This window comes from Solanum lycopersicum, chromosome 1 (genome assembly GCF_036512215.1).
Source record: "Solanum lycopersicum chromosome 1, SLM_r2.1".
NCBI classification, from domain to species: domain Eukaryota; kingdom Viridiplantae; phylum Streptophyta; class Magnoliopsida; order Solanales; family Solanaceae; genus Solanum; species Solanum lycopersicum.
The window spans coordinates 19,307,678-19,320,021 of NC_090800.1; the positions used below are offsets into that span (position 1 = coordinate 19,307,678).

General features: G+C 32.4%; 1 protein-coding gene across 1 annotated transcript; it reads right to left on the minus strand.

Moving 5' to 3' along the window:
* Nucleotides 1-4,463: 4,463 nt before the first annotated feature.
* LOC138341639 (uncharacterized) lies at nt 4,464-5,203 on the minus strand. The gene is made up of 2 exons (XM_069293141.1): nt 5,103-5,203; nt 4,464-5,007 (listed from the first exon to the last, which is right to left on the minus strand). The coding sequence occupies exons 1-2, from the start codon at nt 5,201-5,203 to the stop codon at nt 4,464-4,466; spliced, it is 645 nt and encodes a 214-aa protein (XP_069149242.1).
* Between the last annotated feature and the right edge of the window lie 7,141 nt (nt 5,204-12,344).

Genomic DNA, 12,344 nt, shown 5'->3' on the forward strand with positions numbered 1-12,344 from the left:
CTATAAAGACAAATCATGAAAGTAATTCGCTAGAGACAAACACCGCGATGGTAAGTTGTTGAATCATTGTATCTCATAAAATATGCAAAAAAAAAACAAGTTATTTTTTTTCAAAATAAAATCTAGGGGATTTTATTTTATTATTAAATTGATCAATGTACTAATAAAAATAAAATAAAATAATATTTAATAATAATAATATAAGTAAAAATAAAAAACCCTATCCTATTTTTCAAATATTCACAGGGCATAATAACTTCTGGTTGCATATATGACACAATAACTCCTATCTTATTTTTTCACGTCTTCACATGGCACAATAACCCCTGGTTGTATATAGGGCACAATAATCCCTATCTTTTTTTTTTAATGTCTTCACAGGGCACGATAACCCCTGGTTGCATATAGGGCATAATAACCCCTATTTCACTTTTCTTTTCTTCATAGGGCACAATAACCCATGGTTGAATATAGGGCATAATAACCCCTATCATATTTTCCATATCTTCATAGAACACAATAACCCCTGGATTGCATATAGGGCACAATAACCCTTATGATTTTTTATGTCTTCACAAGGCACAATAACATCTTGTTGTATAAAGGCCGCAATAAGTCATATTTTATTTTTTATGTCTTTAGAGGGCACAACAACCGCTTGATTGCATATAGGTCACAATAACCCTTATCATTTTTTTTATGTCTTCACGTAGCACAATAACCCTGCTTACATATAGGGCACTCTAACTCCTTTTTACTTTTCATGTCTTCATTGAGTAGAATAACTCTTGGTTGCATATAGGGCACAATAACCCCTATCCTATTTTTCATGTCTTCACAGGGCACAGTAATCCCTGGATTGCATATAGGGCACAATAACCCCTATCATTTTTTATGTCTTCATAGGGCACAATAATCTCTGGTTGCATCTAGGGCAAAATAACCCCTGTTTTATTTTTCATGTCTTCAGAGGGTACAATAACCCCTATCATTTTTTTATGTCTTCATAGGGAAAAATAACCCGTGGTCGCATATAGGGCAAAATAATCCTTTTTTTTTATTTTTCATGACTTCAGAGGGAACAATAACCCCTGAAATGCATATAAGGAACAATAACCCCTATTTTATTTTTCATGTCTTCACAGGGCACAATAACCCCTTGTTGTATATAGGGCACAATAACCCCTATTTTATTTTTCATGTCTTCACAGGGCACAATAACCCCTGGTAGCAATTTGGGTACAAAACTCTCTTTTGTCTTATTTTTTTATATTTTTTAATAGGATACAAAAATATTATTTTTATTAGTAGTATAGACTTTTGTAGCTTTCATCAATAACTGACAAATTTTTCTAGTGCAAACTTGACAGAAAATTTTGTTTCGTGTTCAGGTTTCTACATAGTACACAAATTTGCTGTTCAAAAATAAAAGAATTCATCCTTTCAAGAAAACAAGTATTCATGAATATCATGCGGAAAAACGTCCGTAGCTGAAGTCAAGACATGAAAATTCAAGTCTTGAACACAGATGTCAAGAGCAAAGTTCGAAATCGATGAACCTACCAAAGAGGGTTGAAGCGATATCCAAGAATTCAAAATGAAGACTTAGCACTATCGGAGTAGACAAGATTTCATATCTTTCCTTATACATTTTGTTTTTTTACGTAATAGGTGGAGCTACGAACTGGAATCTCGACAAAATCTCACTCGACTATCTAACTCATTGAAACTACACCTGACTCCTTATCATTAACTTAGGATAGGTAGTTTTAAAAGGTTAGGACACAGTCAAACCTCTTCTCTATTAAAATTTTTTCACATTTTTAACATAAATATTTCAGTAAAAAATTAGTCACATTGTTCACGTCTTTGCATGAAAACTCTTAATTTTTCCAAGCAAAGAGGGGCATATTGTGAACACCTAATTTTTTATCAAAAGATAATATATTTTACACCAATTTGAAAAAGGTTATATTTAAAATAAAATAAAATAATAATAATAATAAATTGTAAAATAATAAAAATTATAAGATCAGTTATAGTTTAATAATAATAATAAAATTGATAAATAGAAGTTGAGAATTTAAGTTATTTGTTAATTATATATAGTATAAAAATCATTATAATATAGAAAATATTATGAAAAAATATTGAAAAAGAAAAGAAAAGAGGAGTCCTAAAAATTTCATATTTGTTTACCATATCCTAATTACTCCTAGCTTCCTAACTTATTCTCCTAAAATCTCTCATCCCATCTATTTATTTTTATTTTTTACTTCTTTTAAACAATTTTTTTTAAAGTTTACACATTTTTTTTTTATTTTTGGTTTGTTAATTTTCTATTATTATTATTTATTTATTTTACATCCTTATCTCAACCCCAATTTTTTTAACTAATTTTTAAATTAAATCCTAATCCCACCCTATTACGTTCCTTTTAATTATCACCAGACTATCACCCAAAAATATTATAAAAAGACATGTTCGGTTAAAAAAAAGATACAGAGATATATTGAGCAAACACAAAGAGAAGAAAAGTGAATTATTTTTTTGAGAATTAGGTTAGAGTTAGAGTTTTTTTGTGGTGATTTTAAATTCATGGCTCAAATAAGTAGATCGTAGCAGTTGTTTTCCGTGATACCCATTTTCGCAGCGAGGTAACTCAAAATTATCGCATTATTTAAATGTAATGTAACAGTATGAAAATTTAAATATAATAACATGAAGTTTTTTGAATCGTATGTTATTATTATGTAATAACAATCCGTGATGCATGTTATAATTTTTTTATCTATTTTTTCTCTCGATCTGAAAAACGAAAAAAAAATAAATTATTTCCATCTAACAAAAATAATATAAAATAAAAGATGTATCATACATTTTTTTGCATTTTATTAGTGTGTTATTTTTTATATGCAATTTATATCAAAATTTATTTTGTGATATTTAATAGCTAATGTTTGTTGGAGCCTAGTTTTCACTTAAGAATTATTTTTTTAAAAAAAATAATTTTTGTATATTTATAGGATTAGGAAATAAATTAAAGCTTAAGTTATTAGCAATTTGAAAAAGCTATACAAAACATGTTTCATTTTTTTAATATATTATTTTAATAAATAAGATGATTTTCCTCTGGAATAAACGTAAGATGTTCATCACTAATTCGTATTATATGAAATATAATTAGAAGTATAAATAATACTATTTTGAGAATTATGGTAAAAAAAATGACAAATTATTGGGAAGATTAATAAAAAAAGCATAAAAGAAAACAACAACCAAAATAATAATAATAATAACAATAACAATAACAATAATAATAATGAAACAAAAGATAAAAAAAAACAAAACAAAAAAAACAAAAAAACAGAAAGAGAATGTAAAAAAAAAGAGAGAAAGAATTAGAGTGAAAAAATAAATAGGAAAACATTAAAAAAAATAATATAAGAAGAACAAGTAGAATGTAAAATAAAAAATATAAAATCAATAAAATAGAAAGTTAAAAAAATAAATAAAAGAAAAAAAGAATGAAAAATAGAAGAACATACAAAAAAAATAATAGTAAAAAAACGTATTAAAAATAAAATAAAATAAAACAATTAGAAGAAAAATAAAAAATTAAAAAAATATAAAACATAATATTTATAAAATCAAAACGTCAAAAAAAATTAAGCACAAAAAACGTGTAAAAAAACAGAATAAAAAACAAAAAGAAAAGAGAAGAAGGAGAAATGAAAAATAGAAAAATATATATCTTTCTAAAAATAGTCATAATCTACTTAGACTTTTTGCCAAAACTAATATTTTATATAATATTTTTAATTTAACGAAAAATATAATCCTAAAATTATCAAAATTCTAACACTCTCATTCCTGCATAAATTATAATTCCTAACAATTTAATATATTTATATATTCTATTTATAATTAAAAATACGAGGTATCTTCATTTTCTTTAGAGAGAGATCATACTCACAAACTCTTTGCATAACTCGAACTTGTCTTTCGGTATCGTCTTGGTCAGCATATCTATAGAATTTTCACTTGTGTAGATCTTAGTGATGTGAATGGTTCACTCTCCACTTCCTCAGGAATTCAATGATATCTGATAACAATATATTTTGTTCTTGCATGGTACATGGAGTTCTTACTCAAGTCTATGACACTTTGGCTGTTAAATAGACAATATACTTCATCTGATTCAAACCAAGCTCTTGAAGAAATCTCTCTAGACATATCATCTCCTTGAGGGCTTCAGTAGCCGCAATATACTCAACTTCAGTTGTGGATAGTGAAACACACTTATGCAACATCGACTGCCATGATATAGCTCCCCCTGAAAAAGTAAACAAAATCCTGTAGTGAATTTTTTGCTATGAAGGTCACCTGCCATATCAGAATCTGTATAGCCTTTCAAGATTAGATTTGACGTTCCAAAACACAAACATTCATATGAGCTTCCTCTAATTCACAGTTTCCCAATGCTCTTTTCCCGGATTTTCGAGAAATTTGCTGATAGCGCCAACTGCGTGAGCAATATTAGGTCTAGTGCACACTATTGCATACATTAGACTTCCAACGCCGGAGGAATATGGAACTTTGGCCATGTTCTCTTTCCCCCCCCTAGCTGTTGGACACATTTTCTTGCGCAACTTCATATGACAAGCAAGAGGTGTACTAACAGGCTTAACATTCTTCATATTGAAGCGCTCCAGTACACATTCAATGTATTTCTTATGGAACAAATAAATCTTCCTTTCGTAGCAAACACTATTTGGTACATCACTTTGCAAAGCAACAACATGAGTTAGATCATTAACATGTGCAATGGTCAATAAAGCCTCACACCAAAATGAGTTCAACAACTTTGCTTCAGAAAGAAAACATCTAACCTTTCTCATCAAAGTCATGTTCATCATCCTCTCTGCCATACCATTAAGCTGAGGAGTCTTGGTAGGAGTCTTCTGCTGTCTAATACCTTGATGCTTGCAGTATCCGTCAAATGGTCTACAATATTCACCACCATTATCAGTACGAATACACTTTAGTTTCTTTCCATTTTCTCTTTCAAATGAAATCTGAAACTCCTTAAAGACCCTAACAATTGGTCTTTAGTCTTCATGACATAGACCCCAAGTTTTCTCGAGCAATCATCAGTGAAAGTGAAATAGTAGAGTGCACCACTCAATGTCTCTGTCTTCATTGGACCATATAAATCAGAGTGTACCAACTCAAGCAACTCTGTCTTTCTTGAAGTAGGATAAGACTTAAAGAAAACTCTATTTTTTTTTACCAGCCATGCAGTGCTCACACTTTTCTAATTTAGCACTTTTGAAATTTGACAAAAACTTCTTCTTGGCTAGAACATCAAGTTCTTTCTCGCTGATGTGGCTAAGTCTCTTCAGTCATAACGTTGAAGAGCAACCACTCTCAACCGCATTCACCATATCAACACAAGCAGATGCTGTAGTCCTGTATTGACCACGACGTTTGTTACCACGAGCCACAACTAAGGAATCCTTAATGAGCTTCCACTTTCCATCACCGTTGATACTAACATATCCTTCATCATCTAAAATACCAACATAAATTAGGTGCAGAGGAACATCAGGAGCATGTTTCACACTGTTCAAAACTAGTGTAGTTCCAAAACTAGTTTTCAAACAAATTTTACCGATACCAACTACCCTAGAAACAATCTCATTATCCATACTCAAGGTTCCAAAATCACCAGGAGTATAGAAAGAGAAAAAATCCTTCATTGATGTCACATGAGATGCGACACCAGTTTCCACAACCCAGATTGACTCATCACAAGCAATATTTATCGTATGTGCATCAAGGATAGTAACAAGATCTACGGTGGTAACGGTGGCTAGGCAATATTCATTGCCATCTTCTTTAGCATCCTCTTTGTTTTTATTTTCCCTCTTGAACTTCCTGCAGAATTTTTTTCTGTGCCATTTCATGCCACAATGATAGCACTCAATATCCTTAAGTCTGCCTCTGGATTTTCTCCTATTTTGTTCTCTATAAAAGATCCACGAGTTTTCTTTCTCACCCTAGGGCCAGATATCAGGACATCCGACAAAGAAGAACCTTGAGTTTTTGTTCTCATCTCTTTGTTCAAGAAACTACTCTTGGCGAAATCCATAAAGATCACACCATTCGGAGCATAATTTGACAATGAAGTTCTAAATGTTTCCCAAGAGTCTGGTAGGGCACGAAGTAGCAAGCCTTAAACTTCTTCATCAAATTTGATGCCCATAGCAGAAAATTGATTCATGATCTCCTGAAAATTATTCATATGGTCTGTCATCGGAGAACTATCATGATACTTTAAACTCAACATATGATTTATTAAGAACATTTTGTTGTTGCCAGTCTTCCGAGCATACAAACTTTCAAGATGCAACCATAGGGTGCGAGCATATGTTTCCCTAGAATTATGGTTCAACACATTATCTTCGACCCATTGCCTAATAAATCCACAAACCTGTCTGTGCAATAAATTCCACTCTTCATTTATTTTTATTATCAGGCTTTACAGTGGTAAATACTAGTTTGTAAAATTTCATAGCATAGAGCAGATCTTTCATTTTTTTTCTTCAAAATTATATAATTAACATCATTCAAAGTAACCATTCTACTTGTGTTGGACTCCATTATTTTCCCCCAAAAAATATAGTTATCGCAAATCAAAGTAAATCTTTTTTTTATGGAAGTTCAGACTGTGCTGCAGCCACAGAGCATACTCCGATAAAACCATGACTCTGATACCATTTTGTTGGGGGAAATGCGGACAAACACAAAAATATATATAAAAAAGTAATGGAAATAAAATGGAGAACGACACCAAGAAATTTACGTGAAAATCCTTCTAAATAAGAAAAAAACGGGCAAGAGGAGCAACTAATATTACTACAGTAAGGAGTTTTACACTGTGTAGTCACGAATACAATACTCAAAGTGACTGCTACACACTCAAAAAGAACAATACTCTTTTGGTTTCCACCTTACTAAAATATCGCTCACACTCTATTTTTCTTTACGTATTATTTTTCTTGTATTGTCTATTGAATACTTCACTTTGCTCTCAATATGGTTTTTCTCTCTAATTTGACATGTTCTACAAATGAGCAAGAATGTTCTATATATAGAAGGATAAAACCATTTCTATGTCAGTAATGACATAGGTAAATATAGCAAAGTCAAAAAATGATTGCAAGGCTTATCAATTTGCCAACCACCAAATCTTTTATTTTCAACTCCAATTATTATTCCTTTTTAACAATTGTTTGTAGCAATTGAATGGCTAAAGTTGACCAAAAAATGAGATGGATTAAACACAAACTGATATTCTAATAGTACTTCTAATGAATTTACATAGTGCCAAATTAATGCACAAAGTCATTGCAAAGAAAAGTTCAAATAAAACTACAAAAGAAAAATTGTATCACTTATAATTCATTTTGTTTGATATTTTAGTAGAAGAAAATTTTACAATTTAAAGTCTCTGCAGGTATTCCTGGTCCACAATATTAGTCTTACAAAAGTATTTTACAGTACTACATAACGTAGAATAATGCATAGTCGAAATTACATTTAATTTAGCGATAGTTAAGTAGAAAATTATTAGTTAATCAATTAAGTTTTTAGAAGAAATACAAAAAAAATGAAAAGTCTATGAACAGTATATGGTTATGTATGGTCATGACAAAACAATTGATTTCAAAATTCAAAAAAAAATGTTTGTTTAGTTAAGATAAGAGTGTTAGTTGTGTATGCACCTTGACTTGAAAGGTAAAAAAACATTAAATAGAAAAATCACTTCGGGACATTCATTATGTCCAGATATAAAAAAGATAGATGTGATGGATTGAATCTTATTTTAATGATGTATCTTGTGAACCGCAAATTAAACAAAGAAATATCTACAATTGTTATTTAGAGTAATCAATTTTGAGGAAGTCTCCTTGTCACTTTCATTCAAATTTTGAATTACCAATTTTATATTCTCAAGTCAATGGACAAGTCTGTGTAGCCCATTTTTGCAGTTAATCATTCAAAACTTGTTACTCGGTAGAGAAGAAATCAAGAAGTTTTTGCTTGTTCCGTATTTCAATAATTTTGATGTGGTATTATAATACAAATTAAGCAAAGAAATTTACTAGGGCAAAAAGAGAAAATCTATTCATCAATTTTGTGATTTAGAGTAGATATACCTCTCATTAAAAATGAAATGCATATATAATCGTGCCATTTAGTTAATAAATCTTTATACTTCTTTTCTTGTGGCTCACAACCTAACAAATAGTGAAGGGATAAAAATCATGACTTGGGTTTGGAACAAATCTTATGTCTCTTGTACTGGCGTTTAAAATTGTAGCATATTGCATATATATTGATTCCCAAATGCAAAAAATAAACCATTAATGCAATTCAAACGAGAATCTACTGGGATATTAAAGGGGAGTTCATCAAAACTCTCAATTTGAACAAGGTCCACATTCAACTGTAGTGGTGTGTCCATCTTCCTTTTGCTTATCAACAGTGTAACATGTAACAGATGGGCTTAGATAAATCCTAATATATCTAAACTATGTAATAGAGTGAGTAAGTCGTGATGTATTGAGAGACTATTTCTCCTCAATCTGTATTGCCTAGTTTTTATAGGTCTCTATGTTAGTCTACCTATATATTCATATTGCTGTACATATTTTATGTATGAATGAATATCTTATATGGTATCACAACCTTTTGTGGTTTAACGACTTCGTTCTTTTTTTCTTCAAAAAATTAGAAGTTCTTATGAATAATCAGAAACAACTATCGAATGGGAGATAAATTTGAGAGCTCTTCTACCCTTGTAGCTTCAGTTGTTTAAACGAATGGTATGGGAAACTACTATCCTACACCTAATCTCGCTCATTAGGTGCTTGTAAAGCTTACGTCAACAAATTTTTTGCTTTGGAAGACACAATTTCTTCCTATGATTTGCATTTGTGGTCTTAATCATTATATAGATGGTAGCGAACCAGCACCACCACGTGTTTTGGATGGTGATAAACCAACTCCTGCATATAAGGCTTGGGTACGTCAAGATCAACTCGTCTTGAGTTGGATAGTTGCTTCAGTTTCAGAATGTATTCTCCCTCAATTGGTGGGAGAGGAAACTGCTCGTGCGGCTTGGGACAAACTTGTTGCTGCCTATGCTAGTGGATCAAAACAATTGATTCGTGAACTTAAGACACAATTACACAGCTTGGGTCGGGATAATGCAACTATTGAAATTTACATGCAAGGGGCAAAAGCTATTGCTGATAAGTTAGCTGCCTTGCATCACCCTGTACTAATGATTATTTTGTAGAGTTTGTTCTTGCCGTATTAGGTTCTGCTTATCGCCCCTTAACAATGTCACTTGAATCATATCATGAAGGCATCACATTTGATGCACTTTATGGTATGTTATTGATTGAAGAAAGACAATTAAAACGTGAAGATAACAATATTGTTATTGACCCAACAACATAGTACATACAAAGCTCATTACCTACACATCGTGGACACGGCAGGGGGGGGGGTTATACTAATCGGGTTAATGAACGCTCTGCTAGCCATGAAAGTCTACAACAATCTCAAAGTTAGCATTATGCCACTGCAACTCATTCGGGAACTTATTGTTGAACTACCCCACCTTCCATAGGCTATTCTTGAATTGTCTGCCATAATTGCAAAGGAAAGGGACATATTGCACGAGTTTTTCCGTCAGTGAGGACTCTGAATGGTCGTCCCTCCTCAAATCTAGCAACTACATTTTATTCAATCAACCCGAAATTGGTTGATGGATAGTAGCACCACACATCATGTAACATCTAATCCTGACAATCTTGCTATTCACTCGGAATATCATGGTCCTGAAGAAGTTACTCTAGGTAATGGTTCTAATTTACCCATATCACATATTGGTAAAAGATCTCTATTTATTTCTGACAAGTCCTATGTTTTTGATAGTCTTCTTCATGTTCCACTCCTACCCAAAATTTGTTTGTTTATAAGTTCTTTTACTAATTCTAACCAACTCTCAGTTGAATTTTTTCCTCACCATTTTTTGATTAAGGACTTGGCAGTGAAGGCAGTTCTTCACAAAGAACCGAATGAGGGATGTCTATATTTCCTTCCTATATGGAAGTTCATTTTTTCACCAACTTCATATGCTCCTTCACTTGGTGTTTGGCATGCGCTATTGGCTAATGCGTCTTATCCAATAGTTCGTCAGAGTTTGACTTCTGGTACTGTTATTTAGTCTAGTTGTAGGTCTTCTAGTTTGTGTCCAACTTGTTCTGTTAGCAAGAGTCATAAAATTCCTTTTACTGATTCTAGTTTTCAGGCCACAAGCCCATTAGATTTAATTTGTTCAGATGTTTGGGGTCCAACACTAGTTATTTCGAATGATGGATACAAATATTATGTTATTTTCTTTGATCATTATAGCAAATACACATGGATCTATTTTCTTAAGTTCAAGTATGAAGTTCTTTCAATTTTTAATCAATTTCAAAAAATTCTAGAAAGATACATAGGTTGCTCGATTAGGAGTTTTCAACCAGATCGGGGAGGTGAGTTTCAAGATTTAACTTCTTATTTAAGAGACAATGGTATTACACAATGTTCTTCTTGTCCTTATACCCCGGAATGAAATGGTTGTGTAGAACGCAAGCATTGACATATTGTTGAGAATAGTCGTGCCTTATTAAAGCATGCAAGTGTTCCTTCCCGGTTTCGGACAAATGCTTTTGATACTGCTATTTATATCATAAAAAGATTACCAGCTCCCCGTCTCAATAATCAGTCTCCTTTTTCGCGTCCTATTTAATTTTTATCATGATTACTCCTTATTGCCTATGTTTGGTTGTCTTTGCTTTCCTTGGTTTCACCATTATACTAAAGATAAATTATCTCCTCGTTCTAAGAGATATGTGTTTTTGGGGTATACCAAAATTCACAAAGGTTATAAGTGTTTTGATCCTACTTACTCTATTTTTTTATTTCTAGTCATGTTGGTTTTTACGAAAAAGTTTTTCCCTTTGCTGCTCAAGACGATGCTACAAAGCCTGCTACATCAACCAATGTTGCCCCGCTCACTGTCCAGATACCTTCATCAATTCCACAATCAGTTGTGTTTGTTCCTTCCTCATTGAACTCCTCTAGTCCTTCTCCTGCAACACCCAATACAACATTATTGACTAATTCCACCTCCACTTCTACGTCGCAATGCTCTAAACAAGGTGGTGTAGCAGCACATCAGTCCCAATTATCATCACATGTTATGCCTACAGATGCATCTTCTCTATCTTAAGATATTCTGTCCAATACATTACCTACTGAAGGTGGAGACCAAGGGGTTGTTTTTGAACAATCTGGTCCATTGAGCACAATCCACCATCCTAACAGATTGTCATGCTCTTCATCTAAGTCTTATCCAATGACTACTGGATCACAAACAAGTTCGTTAAAACCAAAGCGGCCTACCTCTTACTTAGCTATGTCAACTGATATTGTTGAGCCCTCGTGATACTCTTAAGTTATAAAGTATGCGCATTGGCCTAGGGAAATGCACGACGAATACAATGCTCTCTTACAAAATGGAACGTGGCAACTAGTTCCACCTTTTCCTTCCCAAAAAATTATTGGAAGCCTGATAGGTCCGTTGATCGTTATAAGGCTAGACTTGTTGCTTAAGTATATCATCAAAGATCGGTTGTGGACTATGTTTATACTTTTAGTCCTATAGTGAAACAAACAACCATTCGCTTTCTTCTTTCCTTGGCTGTCTCGAATAATTGGCATTTTACTTTGTTGGATATATCTAATGCTTTCCTTCATGGTTCCCTTGATTAAGTATTATACATGTCTTAACCTCGTAGTTTTGTTGATCCAGATTGCCCCAAGAATGTTTACTTGCTCAAGCATTCCATTTACGGTCTTAAACAAGCTCCACGTATGTGGAATAAATGTTTAACAGATGCCTTGTTTTCTTATGGTTTTACTGGCTCAAAAACTGATTGTTCATTATTTAATTTTCCTCCAACAGTGATAAATTATTCTGTTTGGTGTATGTCGATGACCTTCTTGTTTCAGGCTCTCGTTTTTCTCTTGTAGGCTCTCTTGTTACTCGCTTGTGTTTGACAATTGACATTTTTCCAGCTTATTATTATTTTTACTATTTTTGCTTATTTAAATTTAGTGCTTCCTATTTTCTAGCTAGGATTAGTCAACTTTAGTTGCTCAACTTTTTGAAGTTAGTGACCCCATTACGGCTGTTAGGGCTCTCTTTTGTGGTA

What these genes read in the sequence shown, in the direction of transcription:
- LOC138341639 (XM_069293141.1), bottom strand. Translation starts at nt 5,203, where the DNA reads ATGAAGACAGAGACATTGAGTGGTGCACTCTACTATTTCACTTTCACT. An exon ending in ATGAAGACTAAAGACCAATT is followed by an intron (nt 5,008 to 5,102) that starts GTTAGGGTCTTT and finishes TGAATATTGTAG; the next exon opens with ACCATTTGACGGATACTGCA.